Genomic DNA, 19,285 nt, shown 5'->3' with positions numbered 1-19,285 from the left:
GTATTCTGACAGTTTATGAGTTAATTATTTGCAAAATTTCCTCAACCTTAACACAAAAACAGAAAAAAGTAAACTTTTAAGAAATTTGCGGGATTTCCTGGGATGAGAAGAATTTCCCAGGTTAAAAATACAGCCAGGATCTTGTTTGAGAAACCCTACAGCTATCTGTTATTATTTAATAATTAATATTTAATTATAATCAACATCTACAGCTATCTGTAGGTGTTAATTAAATAATAACTCATAAGATTACAAATGATAAAATTATTAACACGTTGACTGTCATGAGAAGCGTATTTTTAATCAATAGGAAAGTAGCAATTTTTTATAATTGAAAATCTTAAAAGATTAGAAAATATTCAACAAGGTATTAAATAAACTCAAAGAACACTCCCATAGAATGCATAACAATGAGCATCATATGCTAATTCATATAAAGTAAGTCAATTCTTGCAAGCTGCAATGTTATACTTATACAAGAATGTACTTAAAGAGTAATTACTTGCTGGCCACTTTGTGTTATTATTATTATTATTATTCTTAAAGAGTTCTTTGATTTTTTTGCATTTATAGGCTTTCTAAGTCTATCTTTCATACTTATGAGACAGGAATTATGTTTTATAATTTTGATAAATTTGTTCTACTGTAATAATGAAAAATGTGTTAATATCATACCTGTAAAACATTTCCTCCTTCAAAACCTGGTTGTGTAGAATGAAAACACACAAAATTATACCCCAGAATTAGTAAAAGAAATAAAATTATAATGATACAAATATTTTTGTCTGTTTCTAATAAACATCATCAGATATATCATAACAAATACCGAACAGAACAATGTTAAGCAATTGAACATGTTTAAATATAAAGATTTGAATTGGTTCAAATTTCACTATAACACACTGGTACAGTGTGTTATAGTGAAATTATAACTTTTCAACTTAACATATAGAAAATTAAAAATTACAATTTTAAAATTTAAAATATACAAAATTAATATTACAGCTTTAAAATATCTGTAGGCAAGGAGTAAAATAAGTATCATTAAATAATTTTATTCCTTTTACTAGTTTTTGGTATATTTGTGTGTGTTTTCATCTTATAATCAAGATGGGTTGATGATGATGATAATAAGTGCAGAGCCCAAACGGTTAGGAGTTGAAAGTTGAAATTGGTACACAGTTAGGGTACGTCACAAGAATGTACACTAAGAAGGGATTTTTCGAAATTCCCCTCACAGGAGAGAGGGAGAGGATTAAGGCTTATCCTAAGAAACAGCTTCTACTGTACCTACTGTACTATTTTAGATGTGATTTTTTATTTTTAACTGTGCTTTAGTAGAGCACGCCATGAGAATGCACTCTAATAAAAGATTTTTGGAAATTCCCTGATGGGAAGAGGTAGAGGGTTAAGGATTACCTTGAAGAACTAGACTTCTATTGTACTATTTTAAATGCGGTTTAGTAGGGAATGCCATGAGAATGCACATTAAGAAGGAATTTTTGGAAATTCAACTCTCCCAGGGAAAAGGAGGAGTCAGTATAAAGTGTAAATAATAAAGAAGCAAAGTAAAAGTGGCACATATAATATACGTTTTGGAAATTAATAAATATTTTAATCGTTTCCACTGTTCGGTAACCCAAAAACAATAAATTCAAAATAAACAAATTTGAACGAATATTTGAATTCGTTCCAAATTCAAAATATAATGTTCCAAACAAGTTTTTTTAGATTTTAGAATTTAAAATTAATCATTTTATTCAAGTAAGGTTATCATAGTTCTTGCACCTGGTGAAAACGGGTAAGATTGGCCATAATCTAATAATCTTAATCTTCGCTATTGTTACTTTCTGCCCGAGAACGCCAGACTCATCTGCTAGTAATGTTATAAATTTGATTTTTAATTTCTTTTTTCTTTGGTTTGATAATTTTCTGTTAATATAAAATTAATGAATAAAACTCAAATGTAAAAATTTGTTTTTGTTGGAGTTTATCATATACATACACAAACACTTAAACATTTTGTATTGCATTAAATTGTTGTTATCACTGTAAAAGTAAAGATTAAACATTTAAATTTTGTTTGCAAAATTATTAATAAAATCAAAATGAGTGAATTGATAAAGTAAACTTTTGATGATAATGTTCTTACCATATACTAGTGACTCATTTTGTTTTTGGATACCAGTAAAATTTTCACAATTGTAGAATAATTATGAAAATCTTGAAAACAACAAATCAATAGATAATAAACAACAGTTCAAACTCTCAAAATAGCTGAAAAACAAAAACAGGAATGTTATTTATCAATTGATATTTTGTTAATGCAAGAATGAGGTATATATATATTTTTTTCAAATACTATCTCTATTTACATAAATTTTTCCAATATATATTTGTTTGTGCAAAATCATTACTTGATATGTCTGTTGTAATTTGTATATAGGATTTATTTCACAATAAAAATAAAGATTAACATCAATTACTGATCACTGACACAAATCATGATCTGAACAGCAATGCTCTTGTCTGAAAACATGCCATCCATGAATCGTACATGCTTGGTCAATACCTGATATGACATACTATAGGAATATTTTGTCACTAGTTTGTATTACATCAGTCTTTCCCTTTTAACAGAATTCAAGTTAGACTTATCTTGAAACTTCTTGCATATTAATTTTATCTGGGATGAATATTGTACTGTGCTCAGCTCCTTATCCATTCCTTTGTCAGTGTCTCAGACTAAGCTCCATCTTTAGAAGAGTAGCTGACTGTTAAGCCATGACATCTCATTGCTAACACAAGCTTCTAGTAGAGTCTCACTGATGATGGTTCTATTTTCACATCATCAGGATTGATAGTCTATTGTGACGTCTATATCTCTGGCCAAGTTTTAAGAAGTACAGTAGAGCATCGATTATCTGACTCAATTGGGGACTGGGGTTGGTCGGATAACTGAAAAGTCGGATAATCAAAAAGTATGAAAAAATACATTATTAGTATAGTGTATTAGGCCTGGTTTAAATACTAGCCTCCCTTTCATGGTCGAGCCAGTACTGCCAGCTAAAACATGCAAAAATTTAACAAAAATAATATTAAAGTAGCCAAGACATAACCAAATATTGTAGCGCCACATCACTAGCGGACATTTGAATTTGCCGACTAGAACGCGGTCGGTTAACCGATAACTCGGTTAATCGGGGGTCGGATAATCGATGCTCTAATGGATTATGTTCTGACTAGCAGAAACCAAATTTTTATTGCTAGTTAGTATAACTAATCAACCTGTCTTTTTTTTTTCATTGTTTGGATTCTCCTGTTTTGTCTAATTTGCCTGAAATCTACTTTTTTTTCTCTCTAATAATAATTCTATTTCAGTTTTTTATTGTTGAACCATCAATTGGCTTTATTTTAGATAAGATTTTCCAAGACCTTATGATCTCTATTTGACTGCTCGATGTTCATTTTATTGTCTTAGGTCCAGTTTATCAGGCAGCATCCTTAGTTTCTTCCCATCAACATTTTATCTGGAGATTTTCTCTGTGCTGCACAAAGTATGGTTCTAAAGGTGAACAAAATGTTTGGTAGTTCTGTTCTCTAGTTTTATGATCTAACTTGTTTGATTATATGCTAGGGGTCTCAATGAAACAAACTTAGATGAAGATCATGGACAAGACATTAAACTTTCCTTTAAACTTAAAATATAACTTTCAATAAAGATTTTTAAACAGAAAGTTGGTTTACCAGATATTCTATAGATTACTTCCTATGAAATTTTGGGACTGAGTATATATTTGAACTCGGGACTGAGATACGAATTCAACAATATCCTACTTTTGGACTGGAGACTAAAAATAAGAAAGTTATCATATTTACGATTTCTTGCATTCACAATGCATTCTATGCCATTTTAGAGTTTTCCACTAGGTGGCACTGCTTGTAGTTCAATATACATTTCCTCTTTTTTTTCGTTTGTTCAAGAACTACCGTGAATCAATAACTAGTGACATTAAACACTGGGCAGCCTGCTGGCAGCTCCCCTCTGAGAGGAGTTTATTGGGAGCACGAACACCACCTAGTGGAAAGCTCTAAAATGGCGTAGAGTGCATTGTGAAAGGCAAGAAATTGTAAATATGATAACATTGTGGTCCCTAGTTCAGATATATATACTCAGTCCCAAAATTCCATAGGGAGTAATCTATAGTACACCTGGTTTACCTATTGGTTCACCAATGTCAGGTATCATAGGAGAGATTGTGATTCATGCAATAGAAAGAGATGTGGTGGAGAAGTTTAAAGAGAACACTGTGTGTATAAACAAGTTCGTTGATGACTGAGTGTTTGGAAAAATGTAATAGGATTAGCAAGTTTTTGGAGAAAATATACATGAATAAGAAAGATCTGAAGTTAGAAATAGAGAAAGGAGGAGAAACAGCAATAAGTTATTTGGATATGGAAATAAAGGAAAAGTGAGATAGTTACTAAAGCATTTAGAAAAAAAATTAGCCAAGAAATCATTGGTTCATTGGAAATCTGGAGAATCCATGAGTTACAAGTTAACAGCTGTGAAGAATTTTGTTTCGTAGTGCTCCACTACTATGGTTATTTTAATTCTATTAAGTTTGTAAAATTATATAATTGCGTTCTGTTTATTAAAGAATATTATATCGGGGTTTTTTTATTGTTACGCATAATGTAATGTTGTGAATTATCACCTTTTGGGGTGTGGTGTTACAACACCAATTGTGACTATGGATTGGTCAAGAGAGGATCATATAGTGGAGAAGTACCCGGATGGCGGGAATTATAAAAGTGCATGCCCCACATGGTAGAGCACCTTTTTTTTCTTGGATTCATCTCCAGACTGGACCGGACTCTTGAGCCCCATACCTGGACGGAAAGGTGAGAGACCATCATGATGATATGACAGGAGAGGATATTGGACCACTGTGTGCAAAGGACAATCCAAACCCATAGAGTAGGATTTTATTCCTATTGATGAGTAACTTAACTAAGAATATACTTAAGTATCATGTTTACTTATTTAGACATTTATTTCATCAATTCTGAGGTTTATTTTATTATTCATTAAAAAAAGTGACAACCACGTGTGGCTAACCAAGGACATCAGATCCCGCTAAATAATTGTATTAAGAGAATGCAACAACCTGGTATACCAACTTGTAAATATTTGTACATATATTAAGAATAATCATGTAGTATTAGTACTAGTATTTGACTTAGACTTGCCTATGTAATTAGTGGATAAGATCAAGATTACTGTATAATTGATAAGAATATCGTTTGGGACTTTTAGCTGATTTGTCATGTTTTTATTATTATTAAATTTAATTCCATTTATATATGTTGTTTTGTAAAGTCCTCAATTCATACCCCACAAATAGACTGGATATACTTTGATATGCCTAAGTCTCTACAGTTTCAAAAGGGGCTTACAGTTAAGAGTAGAGATAAATAGGTTAAGAAAGCAGCTTAGGAATGTAATGATTTGAAGTAAGTTAGTTGAAAGCATTAGAGCTAAAACTGAGGAGTATAAGGAGGAAAAGTAAGAGATGAGAGAGAGTGATGAGAAGAATATAAGGGAAAAAAGTTGAATGTGATGGAGGAAGATATGGAGGTTTTTAATATGTTAAAGGTAGAATGTGCAAGAATTTCAAGAAAGACTAATTTTTATAAATAATACAGTGTTCAATACAATAAGAAATGAAAAAGATCTATTTAATGACTTAGAACAGTCAGGCATATATGTAATAAAAATGGAAGAGGAAAAAGATGGAGTTTTCATGTATTATGAAAAATTTAACAATGAAGATAAAAGAACATGAAAATGATGTCAGTAAAGAGATGTTAAAGTGTGGCACAACAAATATACCAGAGATCAATGAATGTAGTGTGGGAGCAAATGAAGTTTGTTTGCAAAGAAGACATATATCACAATATTAGAACAATGGAGCAGATATATGTATATTTATTTCCTAAGTTTGAAACATAAGATTATAAATAAGAATAATACAGGCTTTTTGTCAGATATATAGAAAATAGTAATTAGCAAATAAGAAGAAATTGGGAAAAGATGGTTGAACTGTGATCATCTGTAATTTGCATAGGATTAAGAACAATTTAATTTATGGTGACAGTTAAAAAAAAACTTTAAGCTTAGAAAAAATATTGATTTTGCTATTAATAATAATTGGTTCAAAAATATGGAATGATTTTAATAATTACAAAATAGTGTTTTGGAACATATGTATTTTCTAATAATTCACTGGATTGCACACTTCAGAAAAAATTGTGAAATAAAAGTTTGAAGAAAAACAGAACAAACCCACAATGTTGAACTTCTTAACCCGGTTAATTATTCATTGGTTCATGTCTACTCATTACAATTCATTTATAGAATGTAACATATGATGCACACAGGAAAGTTTAAACAATGATTTCTCTTAAACTATTGCTCATTGACATGAATTGTGTTACCATGCATTAGTAGGAGTAGGAGGGACTAAAATATTAAAATTTCAGCAAAATCCAGGATGTCAAAGCTTAGATGTTTCTTAGTCTTGTTAGTCTATTATAGTAATTCAGATACAGAAATGAAGAGGTTTTAACTTTAATACCATAGAAGACAATGTTATATAATTTACAGGTTCGACTTCTGTACTGGTGTAAGCGAATAATTCACATTCAACCTTTTAAAAACCAGTAATAATAATATTTCAATAATTCACATTCAACCTTTTAAAAACCAGTAATAATAATTGGGACAGCGCACAACCTGCATCAATTCTAAAGATGCGTGTAACATTTCTCAAGCTTGGAAGTTTTGTTACGAAGGGGATGTTCCCATAGCTCCATTTAGTGTACATCCCTATCCCTTCATTTATATATGGAATGTAATTACGTTGTGTTTTTTCGACACACGTATTGCGCATGTCAACAACACGTAACACGAATGCGCGACAGTTCTATTCGAAAATTTGAATACATTCTGAAACAGTTTTGAATCTCAATAGTTAGAACCTGATGAAGACCGAGTTAACGGTCGAAAACGTTTGTTCCCAATTATTATTACTGGTTTTTAAAAGGTTGAATGTGAATTATTATATAATTTACTTTATTGTGCAATAAATACTGAGCAAATTTATGTCAATAGAATCAGTTCTGTTGACAAAATTTGTCTCAAATTGTCTATATATTCAAAGATATCCTTGGGTGAGCATGTAGAAATTAAGGTGCATCTTACATTTGAGTAAATATGATAATAGATAAATTTTATTATTGTTCAGAATTGCTAATTTTTATTTGCACAAATGTGCAAATTTTGATCAGTTTTGAATTTTTAGAGATGATGCTGAAGTCATTAGATTCAATTATTTTCATTTAATTAATTTGGATATTCTTATTATACTTAAAATTTTTATATTTCACTTTAAACTATTATTCTAACTTAACATTAACTATATCAATAATATATTTATTTTTAAATAAATTTCATTAATTGTTTAACCTGAATTTTTATTTGTTTCTTCCTTTTCCTTTATATCGGTATAAACTTTAAGAAAAAACACTGCTAGATTAAAACAACAAAAAATTTTACATTCAACGAAACTCACTCAGCAAATAATAAACTACACCACAACACATTAAGTTGCTGAGAAAAATTTATTTAAATTTAACTAACATTTTTGGCCAAATTGATTGGCCATCCTTAGATTGATTGAGAAAAAAATAACAATGTTCTAAAAATAGAATATATAAATTCGAATACAAATACAATGGAACAGATTTAAATACAAAATTAACAGAAGAATTATAACAAATATATATATATATATATGTATGTATATGTATGTATAAAAATAAAATAAAACAACAAACAGGTATAATATTATATAACATGTAATAATATCATATATAATATACAAAAAAATGTAACAAATGCAAGAATAAAAATCAACACAAGTTATGAGCTCTTAAAAACTTTTTAACTAAGTACTTCCATGCAGAAGGTAGCCTTTCCGTGTCCCTTGCATTAATGCACGTATCCTGCAGCTTGCCCTTATAAATTTTAATCTTTTCTGCACTCATCACCAAAGTCGGGGAGTGCACGGACTTAACAATATCTGCTTCCTCCCATTTTACTACGGAGCCCTTATGCCTTGGTTTTTATTCTTGCATTTGTTATGTTTTTTCGTATATTATATATGATGATATTACATTATATAATATTATATCTGTCTGTTGTCTTATTTTATTTTTATACATGTATATATATGTATTGTTATAATTATTTCGTTAATTTTGTATTTGAATTTGTTCCATTGTATTTGTATTCGAATTTACATACTGTATACAGGTTTTAGAACATTGTTGTTATTTTCTCAATTAACTTGAGGATGGCCAATTGATTTGGCCAAAAACATTAGTTACATTTTAATAAATTTTTCTCAGCAACTTAAGGTGTTGTGGTGTAGTTTAAAAATTTTATTTTTTAAAAGAATGTTTTGAACTTTCTTGCATCATCTCAACATCAGCTATATAAATGGAACAATTTAAAATTTTTAGAATATATATACACACACACACACAATGACACCTTTTCATACTTATTCCAGCAACTTTATGATCGAAAATGTTCATATTTCTAAATAAAGTTGCTGGAATAAGCACAAAAGGTGTCATTGTGTGCAAATATATATTAAATAGTTCCAGTTCAGTACGAAGCTTTTAGAATATTTATTTTCAGATGAAAAATTTGGTTTTTTTCACGATGGTATTAAGTTTCACAGAATTTGAAGATAAAATTCAGAATTTTTGATACATTTTATTTGTTAAAACTAGCATAAAAATTCATAAAACTTGGTACTCTCTTTGCAAATAAATGAATCAAATTACAGCTTATTTCAGGATGCCAACATTCCAACACTAGGGTAGATGTACCAGTTCTGGCCAGAAAACAAATTTAACTTAAAAATATAATCACCACATATTCAAATATGTCCAATGAAACAAACTTTTATTGTTAACTGTTCACACAGTTAACAATAAAAGTTTGTTTCATTTGTGATTATATTTTTTAAGTTAAATTTGTTTTCTGGCCAGAACTGGTACATCCACCCTACTAAACAATAATGTTTTTAGCTAAATATCTGACCATCAGCAGCTTAGGACCACTGTTTAGAATCCTATAGAATCTAGACAGAGTGTTCTAAGTTGAGGATGGTAAAATATTTGACCTATCTTGTTTTCAAGTCATAAGTTACAATTCTCAAGTTTTTCTAAAATTTTTTTAAGTCTAGAATCTTTGAAGAAAACTTAGGTTTTCATCAACAGATAATCAGACAATTAAAGATATTTTAAATCCAGTATCAATGATCTTGTGTTTCATCATTTGGAAATGAGATTAATGCACTAATCACTTCTAGACAAATACAGCAGATAATCTGTGATGTTTTTAATAATAGTAAAGTTCTATTCTATTTTTAAAATCTCAGGATATCTTATCTTTGACAAAATTTGATTGGTGAAATTCTCACTATAAGTATTAGTTTACGCATCAAATATACAAATACTCTTAGTCTCTACCACCAAATTCTTCTAAATTCATTATTTGTATAATCAAAAACAGAAAATACTTTTAAATGGTAGCAAGTTTTTTTTATGCCAAGTCATTTTATTAAAAGTTTTTGTCACAGGTCAAGTCAAATCACAATATTAATGCATTCAAGTCAAGTTGACTATACTGTATTTGATTGAAAACATCTCTTTTGTTTAATAGTGTTCACAGCTTATTTCAGGATACCATTTAATGAATTTTATTAATTTTGATTTTCTAATATAGTAGTACCAGAAACTCAATTCTTGATAACTCGACATTCTGTAAACTCATTGTATTAAACTGTTTAAAAAGAAAAAAGTAACCTAACTTTTATCTATGTAACAAGTTATTTGACCTATTGTTATCATTTTTCACTGGCAGCACTTTGAAAATATCATCAATTCCTCATATTAACAAAAAGACTGTAAAACACTACAACACTACAACATGAATATCACTAATACAAAAGTAGCCACTGAATAGCCATTATTTTTTTAAATTAAAATTTAACTACAGATAGAAATAGTTACTACTAGTATGTAGTTAATACATATATGAATTTGCACTTTACAAAAATTTTACTATTTAGATTAGAATCATCACTACGCTGCGTTTTCAGTAACTTGTCAGTTTCTCAGTTCACATTAAGTCAAGTTTTCATGACTTTACTGTTAACATTTTTCTCTTGCGTTAGAACAATTGTTGGCATGACATCCACCATATGTATTTAAATTACCGTACAAGAATATAACTCTTTCCAAGGTGCTGCTGCAAAACACTACAACATGAATATCACTAATATAAAAGTAGCCACTGAATAGCCATTATTTTTTTAAATTAAAATTTAACTACAGATAGAAATAGTTACTACTAGTATGTAGTTAATACATATATGAATTTGCACTTTACAAAAATTTTACTATTTAGATTAAATCATCACTACGCTGCGTTTTCAGTAACTTGTCAGTTTCTCAGTTCACATTAAGTCAAGTTTTCATGATTTACTGTTAACATTTTAGAAGAGTTTATATTCTCAGAATGCAAGAGGAATGAAAATCATTTTTCTCTGTCATTAATTTTAACTACTACAATTGTTTTATTTTTAAATTAATAAGTAACTAGAAAAACTTGTCATTATTTTAGTTTACATAATATCATATAATACATTATGTAAGCTTATAATACATTATAAGCTTACATAATATCTTCTCTGAGTTCTGTAATACGCTAATATAATATGTAATTTTACCGAAATAAAATTTGAAGTATAAAATTTTTATTCGATAAAATTAAGTTAATTTAATAGGAAATAATAATAAAGCTAAGCTAATTATTCCATAAAATCATTTTTTTAAATTAATATTTTGTGTTTGAAATATTACGTATGTAAAATTCCAGTTTTATTGCCATATTAAATATGTATATTATTTATATTTTAGCATATAGTTTTCCAAATGATTCATTAGAAGCAGATTTTTAAAATCCGAAATATGCCGCAAGATAGTTCTAGTGGCAAACCTCCCAAAGGTAAAAGAAAAAAGAATGTATCAAGAGTCCTGAGTCATGGTGATGCAGATCTTCAATTACATTATAACAAAACTGATGATGGCGATGCTTCACTTCCTCTTGCTTTTCGGTAAGTCATTGTACAACAAAATAAGTACAGTTAAACTTGGTTTTAACAAGTAGGAAGGACTGAGCAAGCTTGTTCATTATGTAAAAACACAACCAAATGATTGCTTTAAATAATCGGGCTATAACTCTGTTAATTTAATGCTTAATACTAAGTAATTTGCTACTAGAGGTAGACATTAGGTGACATCTCTTATAGCCCAATTATTTTAAGGTGATAGTTTGGTTATGTTTCTTTATATCAGGCTTTGTGATGTTTGATATACTTGTTCATTATGACTGTTACCTCCAATAACTGTTGTTAGTAATTTAGAGTGAAGTTTTTTCTTCTTATTTCTTAAAATTCCTTATTCTACTCAATACAATAGTATTTTAAAACAAAGAAAAATTTCTAATTAAATTACTTGAAATGCTTTGAAAAAACTTACACACCATAATTAGTATGAATTTAATTATAATTATTAAATTCAATAAGAGATGCACCCAATACCTATCTCTAAGCCAAATTACTTAGCATTTAATTATTAATAGTAGCAGTAATATAGTTCAATCTAATTCTGCAATCATTCAACTTAATATAACTATCAAGCTTACAAATGTTTTGTAAGCTTACAAGCTTACAAACTTGATTATTCATATAGTTCAAGTATTATTTGCCAGTTGTTTCTTGGCAGTGTTTTATTAATAAAATGCTTATATTCATAATGTTTTCAAAACTCAATGCATTTCTGCTGTACTTCACAACAAATTATAGTGAAGCATTGAAAATCCAGATTCAGACAACAAAAGGTAGCTATTAACTCTTTTCTTGCCGATTGCCCTACCCCTTGTTTACGTTTATTTTGTAAACTGACCGAGGGCAATATAGGTCAGTCAGGCGATAATTATTTTAAAATTCACCAAAAATCAAATTATCATTATATTCATATGAAAAAAATCACATACATTTATTAATATCTTTAGTTTTAAATATGATATTTTTCAATAAATTTTATTCGAAAAATTTGAGGAAAAAAAAATCATAACTGACATTCAAACTTGAAAATTTGTCACTTTTGTCGAAATTAACACTCTCCTGTTACTTCATTCTTATTGGCGCTGAGCCAGAACGACGTAGAATATTGTTCTGTACAATTCATTATAACACTTATGCATGTACATTTATTTGTTGTGAAATTATTGCGCATTATATCAAACATTTGTTTGAAATCAAAACTTTATTCTGCTATCAACTGATATAATTAACTGAGATACTTTATTCACTTCATAATGAACGAGATTATATATTTTTGTAATAAACATATGATTACCAGTAGCAATAGATGTAACATTTGCTGATATTTTCAATTAAAATAAAATTTTAAAAAATTTTCAAGTTGTGACCTTCAGTTCTGATATTTTATATCAGAACTGAAGGTCACAACTTGAATATTTATAATTTAAACTCCTTTCAACAGTAACTTTGTTGTTGACATTTTTTTCAGCCTTGCATTCTTGATATTCTAATATTCATTTAGAATTTGTCCAATTTTTTAATTTTTAAATTATAATTAGTGTACTTTTTGTTTGAATATAGTGTAAATTATATTTTGATTCTTTTAAAATATTCCTTTTGAAATTCTGGTTTAAACTTAAAACAGCTATACTTGATTTACAGTCCATTTGGAGTTTACAGTAATTAAAATGCTTGTGCATATATTTGAAAATCCAGATGAGATCCAGCCCAATTAATCTGGATTTTTGATGCTCTACTATACTTAAAAAGCTTCTTGCACCTGAACTAAATCTTAACAACAGAGGCCTATTTTTACGTTGATTCTTCTTTAAACACACCCAGAAGCCTTCACATACTACTTCCAACACTAATGTTTAATAAACATTAGATGAATATAAGAAAACAAATGTTTTCAGCTGCTTTAGTGGCTCTTTTTGGGTTACAAAAAATTTTTATACTTTTAAATGAGCTTGTATACATTCAATAAAAGGAATTTTTTACCAACAAACTTTTTTACTTTGTTGAAAAAAGGCACAATGAACGTTTTATTTTTAACGAAACATTTACAAAACAGAAAAATGGCAAACTTCAAAGGTTTCAAAACTCCAACATTCCAAATTCTTTTTAAAATTGAACAACTTTCAAAAAGAGTGCTATCTAACAAAATTCTCACAATTCGTAACATGTATAAATTCAAATAAACTTAAACATTTGAAATGTACAGAGTATTCTACACTTCAATGACATTATATAAATTAAATTACAAATTTTAAAAAAATTTTTAAACATATTTCTAAAAATTAAACATTAAAAAAATTTTGAATAAAAAGGAATTAAAAACATTACAAAATTAAAGATTACAACATTCAATCTAAGGCTATCAACACTTACCAAGCTTGTGGCAGATTTAGTATGCCTTTGTTATTAATCCACTCTTCTTTCTGCACCTGCTTATAAATTTCAATGACCTCTGCTGTTTTGGGTTTTGTGCATCATAAATTCTTAGTGTTATTTTTGCCTCTCCCCATTTGGGACACCCAGGATTCACTTGCAAATTGGGCCAGTGCTGTTATGTACTGTACCTCCCTTTTTTTAGGTGTTGTATGCATGTTCTTTAATTCTGGTACTTAATAATCTATCTGTGGAGTCTATAAATGCTAAACAAGTTAAATCTTCCATTCACTAATGATATTCTACAGAATCTTTGTGCTTTTTTAGGTTCAATTCATCTTTACTGTTAGTTAGCAGTTTAAAGATAATAGGGCAACATGTATAGGTTCTTTTTGTTCTACCATATTTAAACTGCTAACTAATGGTAAAGATGAATTGAACCTAAAAAAAGCAGCGAGATTCTATAGAATATCATTAGTGGATGGAAGATTTAACTTGTTTAGCATTTATAGACTCCACAGATAGATTATTGAGTACCAGAATTAAAAGAACATATTAAAAGAACCTAAAAGAAAGGGGAGGTATGTAACAGCATTGGCGCATTGGCCCAATTTGAAAATGAACCCTGAGTGTCCCAAATGGGGAGAGGCAAAAATAATACAAAGAATTTATGATGCACAAAACTCAGTATATTTCTGTTCTGCTCTATCCTATTTACATATTTTTTTTAACATGGCTTTTTACTTTTCAGGGGGCGTCTGTACGAACTATTTAGCCAAATCGAAAAGGAGTTCGAGGTATTATATGCAGAAAATCTTACTTGTAAGTTGATAAATCTGAAGTTTTGATTTTGTATTTTATAACATAAACTAGTTCATTTATAATAAATAAGCTAGAACATTCAGGCATTAAAAATCATATAAATAGGCAGACAAAATAGGCAAATTAGTAGGCAGTAATACTGAAAATAAGCTTTTAAAAAGACTGAATGTTAATCAAACTGATTCAAAGAACAGTGATAGCTGTGAAAGTTATGTGCTAACATTTAATGCAAACGATGGTAATTTGTTTTTCATATTCATCCATAGAACTTTAATTATATTGCTTAATTTTAAAAATAATAAAAATGGAGACAAAAACATTCAAAATATCTATACATATTTTATGTATGTATTTTAATGTCATTTTTGCATTACAATGTTGTTATGATAAATTATAAGCACTTTTTCTAAATTAATCTTAGAAAAGATAAGATTATATCTCCTAGCTTTAATAAATAAAGTTCAGACTTTATTTATTCCTGAATTATTTTCTGAACTTATTTATAAGTCATAACAATACAAAACAACCTTACTAAATTCTGTTTACAAATAAAATTCCTACAGTAGGACCCCCCCTATAACACTGGTTCATATAACACGGATTTGTATAATACAGCAAAAAAATTGCGATTGTGTTCATATAACATGCTAAAAGAGAATCGTATAACACAGTAAAACGTCATCGTCAACTCGTGATGCAACAGGATTGATTGAATCTGGACCAACAGCATATATTGTACAAACCGTTGAGTTTAAACGATCACTGGACCTACTAAAAACCATTTATTATTCAACAGCCATAAAAATTACATTTTTATTAATGATGTCTTCAAAGTTCAGTGAATTTTTCGCAGAAAAATAACTTATCAGGAAACACGTGTTCTCTGTTCAATGAGCCGCTCCGTGACAAAAACAAACTTAAGCAATGGCATGGTCGAACGTGCACACTCTGTAAGTAATCCTACAATTTTTCATTTATAGCATATGGATTATTCCCAAAAAATTATACGTGATTTGGAAATGTTGAGTCAGATTAGTCTAGAATCAATTAATTCTATGGAAGAAAACCTTTCAAACAGCCGTAGCCCCTAAACTGCACAAGTGAGGGCTGTGATTGGCTCATGTATCTAAGTGACTCATACAACACAGATTCATATAACACGGAACGTATCTACCGTGTTATAGGGGGGTTTACAGTATTTGTTCTATGGAACCTGATTTTACATAAGGATCAAAGCTTTTAATATCTATATTATAAATTATATAAAAAAGTGAGAGCATCTATTTAGAGTTGATGTAATATATTATGGGTTTAACTTCTAGTGAAAGAAAAGATTGATTCATTAAATGAACAATTGGAAAGAGAGACAAATCTTTCGTCAGAACGCCCCATCGATTATGTGGATAGCGGAGAACCCACGAGTGGTAAAACTAAAGGAAAGAGAGAATCCTTGACAGGTACCTAACATTTTGTGTTAAATAACATAAGTAATGATTAATTTATAATTAATAATTAAAAAATTCAGAAATTAAAATTTACGATTTTTTATTAATTGCATGCTTATATTATATTAGATATTAAATATAGTCAGAGCACTACACAGAATAAAAAATTTTGTTCTGGAAATAATATTTATGTATGTTTGATACAGTTTACATTCTCATTCTATTTTAAACTACTTTAACAGTAAATTTTAAGATAACTTTTTAGAATGTTAGAAGTTGCAATGTTATTAATTCAAATTTTTAAATATTTTACAGCAAGCCAATTATCTCAAAAGATCAAAAGCACTTACAGGTTGAAAGCTTCCACTAGTCGAATTGTATCCACTTTCAAAGCTCCAACAATTAGCTGTCACCAAGTGTCTGAATATCTTGGACATAGAGATGGTGTATGGGAAGTCAGTACAGCACGTTGTGGTTTACCAGTAATAGCCACAGCATCAGCAGGTAACAGAAATACTTAATATTAATTTTTTGTGAACCAGTAATACAAAAACTACAGTAGAGCGTCGATAAGTGGAACGTCAGTAAGTGGAATGGCCGGAAAGTGGAACAATTTTCAGTCGGACTGTGTCGTGCTGAATCGAATGTTTTTGATACTAAATTTACTTCTAAAGTATAATTTTCATGTTTTTTATATTCTTTAATATATTTATTTTGTTTGTACAAAATGCAGAAATAATTTTTAAAGATACGATAGCCTCGATGATTATTATAAAAATTTTCGTTAGGCTTAAAATCGACGAAAATTCAACACGAAGCGACACGCAACGGAGAAAAATTCAACAGGAAGCGATACGCAAACGGAGAAAAATTTGAACATCGGACAGGTTAATGTATTTTTTCGTACAAAGTTGGAAACTGGAACAAATCATTAACTGGAAGGACCCCAGTCCCCAATTGGTTCCACTTTTCGACGCTCTACTGTACTGTCAAATCCTGTACTTTTTCTTCTAAAGAAGAAAAAAAGTATAGGTGTATATAGATATGAATGTATTTAACTTATCCTTGCATCATGAATTACACCAAAAATGCAATTCATGAAGCAGGGATAAGTTAACAATTACAAATACACAAATTTTATACGGTATATTTTACAAGCTATAACAATTTATACCTGTAGAAAGCCTGTAGAAAATGTGTGCATACCTGTGAATTAGCAGTTGTTGTCACCTTCAAAGAACCCTTTCGAAGCTATGTATTTGGTTATATACTGTTGCCATTGCTGGAAAAATACCTAAAATTCTGTTTCTGGAATACTCCTAAGTTCCTTTGTTATATAATGCTAGATATCAGAAATGTACAAAAATCTTTGTTCTTTTATGGTAGTTTTTATTTTTCTGGCTTTTTAGCCAGAAATTTTGAGGGAGTCAGGTGAATAGGCTGGATAATTCACTGCGGTGAGCACCATGATTTTTCAAGATTGTCACACTTTTGCAGCCAATATTTGCGTATGTTTTAAAATTTTTGTTGATTATATTTCAAATTTACTCTATTTATTAATATAATGGTTTTACAAAGTTTATTCCTTTTTCAAATAATTCATGTGTAGTATTAATCTCAACATGAATTTGCATGGAATTTAACTATGTTGGTTTGTCACATGCAAGAACAATGCAGACAAAAAAATTTTTTTTAATATATTGCAAAACTATAAACTATTGAAATGTTGTAAAATATTGATTTTAATGTGTAAATTTACTAATTTACTAGTGTATTATAACAAGTGGATTAATGTATAAAATTTATATAATTTTTAATTTAATAGCATAATTCATTTAAAGAGTTGACATTACATGATCACTTGCCAAAAATTTGTTGGTCCTAACAGTGGTCCTTTGAAATTTTTACTTCCAAAGTAAAGATTCAGAAAAATATTTTGATGTTTTATTGAATATTTCAAGAAATATTAATTTTTAAAGTAAAAATAAGTGTTTCCTGTCATTACAGAGAGGTTTTTTTTTGTTAAAAAATCAATTATAAAATTTAATAATTAAAATTTTACTAAACTACTTGTAGTAAAGTCGACAAAAAAGAGCATGACACACACTACACAAAAGCCTGGGAACATTACAATAGAACAGAAATACAGTAGAGCATCGATTAACCATCACATCGGTTAACCGACTGCATTCTAGTCGACAAATTCAAATGTCCACTAGTGATGTGGTGCTACAATATATGGCTATGTCTTGGCTACTTTAATATTATTTTTGTTTAATTTTTGCATGTTTTAGCTGGCAACACTGGCTCGACCATGAAAGGGAGGCCAGTATTTAAACCATGCTTAATTTTTTATCTTGTCTTTATTTTGTGGAAAATAAAGAAATCATTTTTAACAATACAATAGCGACGATTATTATTTTAAAAAAATTTTGTTAGGCTTAACATTGATGAAAATTCAACGCGAAGTAGGTTAATAACGATATACTAATATACAAATTACATGGGATATACTAATAATGTATTTTTTCATACTTTTCGGTTATCCGTTTTTTCAGTTATCTGACCAACCCCAGTCCCCAATTGAGTCGGATAATCGATGCTCTACTGTACATACATCACACTACAGAAGGCCACTATATTGAATATATGCCTCATTGTTAGAAAATTCCTGAATACTGACACTGACACACTTACTTTATTTTAGTTTTGTTTTAATTGCTATGCCTTGACTCTGGTCTGGCATAGTACATAGCCACAGGTGTCAACCAAGTATAACCCACTAAACCCAGCATAATAAACAAATTTTATTTTTACTGTAATTAACAAGATATTTTTAAAGAGTTTGATTCTATTCTCAAAAATTAAAGTCTTTGACTAGAACCATTTTATAGGTCTATCAATATAATGTAACAAATTTATATGTTTGCAAATAAGTACCTTTAAAAAATAATCAACATTTAATCATTTTTACATCTTCACAGTTTTGATTTGTACTACTTAAATCACAAAATTTGATAAATTTAGGACTTATCATACAGGAATGTATCTAAAAGAGCAGCAAAATTAATCACATAGTATTATCATTGCAGTATGCTTTTAAAAGATTGTCAGTATCTAAAGAGGTGGTTGCCCAAAATGCATTCTGCAAAGATAATTCTACATAATTAATTTTGCCACATTCTTTTAGATACATTCCTATATGATAAGTGCTAAATTTATCAAATGGTTATTTAAAAACTGCAACAATTGTTAGAACAAGAAACTTCAAGACAATATTGTCTGATTTGGACAATAAATAAATAAGTTGCCTTATGAATTACCAGTGGCGTGCCATCCATGTAATCTGTGGAAGCACTGCTTCCCTTGTATTTTTTA

The 19,285-nt window shown here is 29.1% G+C and overlaps 1 protein-coding gene across 2 annotated transcripts in view; it reads left to right on the top strand.

Annotated features, from left to right (window-relative positions):
• Positions 1 to 19,285, top strand: part of Wdr37 (WD repeat domain 37) — a 43,460-nt gene that overhangs the window by 9,515 nt on the left and 14,660 nt on the right. For both annotated transcript variants that reach the window (XM_067276637.1, XM_067276638.1), the window contains exons 2-5: positions 11,062 to 11,258; positions 14,392 to 14,462; positions 15,785 to 15,919; positions 16,223 to 16,411. In XM_067276637.1, coding sequence (XP_067132738.1) covers positions 11,113 to 11,258; positions 14,392 to 14,462; positions 15,785 to 15,919; positions 16,223 to 16,411 — 541 coding nt within the window. In that variant the 5' untranslated portion in view covers positions 11,062 to 11,112. The remainder of the gene's footprint in view (positions 1 to 11,061; positions 11,259 to 14,391; positions 14,463 to 15,784; positions 15,920 to 16,222; positions 16,412 to 19,285) is intronic.

The sequence above is a fragment of the Centruroides vittatus genome, unplaced genomic scaffold (genome assembly GCF_030686945.1).
Source record: "Centruroides vittatus isolate TY-2023 unplaced genomic scaffold, ASM3068694v2 contig_7, whole genome shotgun sequence".
Lineage (NCBI taxonomy): Eukaryota > Metazoa > Arthropoda > Arachnida > Scorpiones > Buthidae > Centruroides > Centruroides vittatus.
The sequence above is the reverse complement of the archived record's forward strand: the minus strand, read 5'-3'. Positions and strand labels throughout refer to the sequence as shown.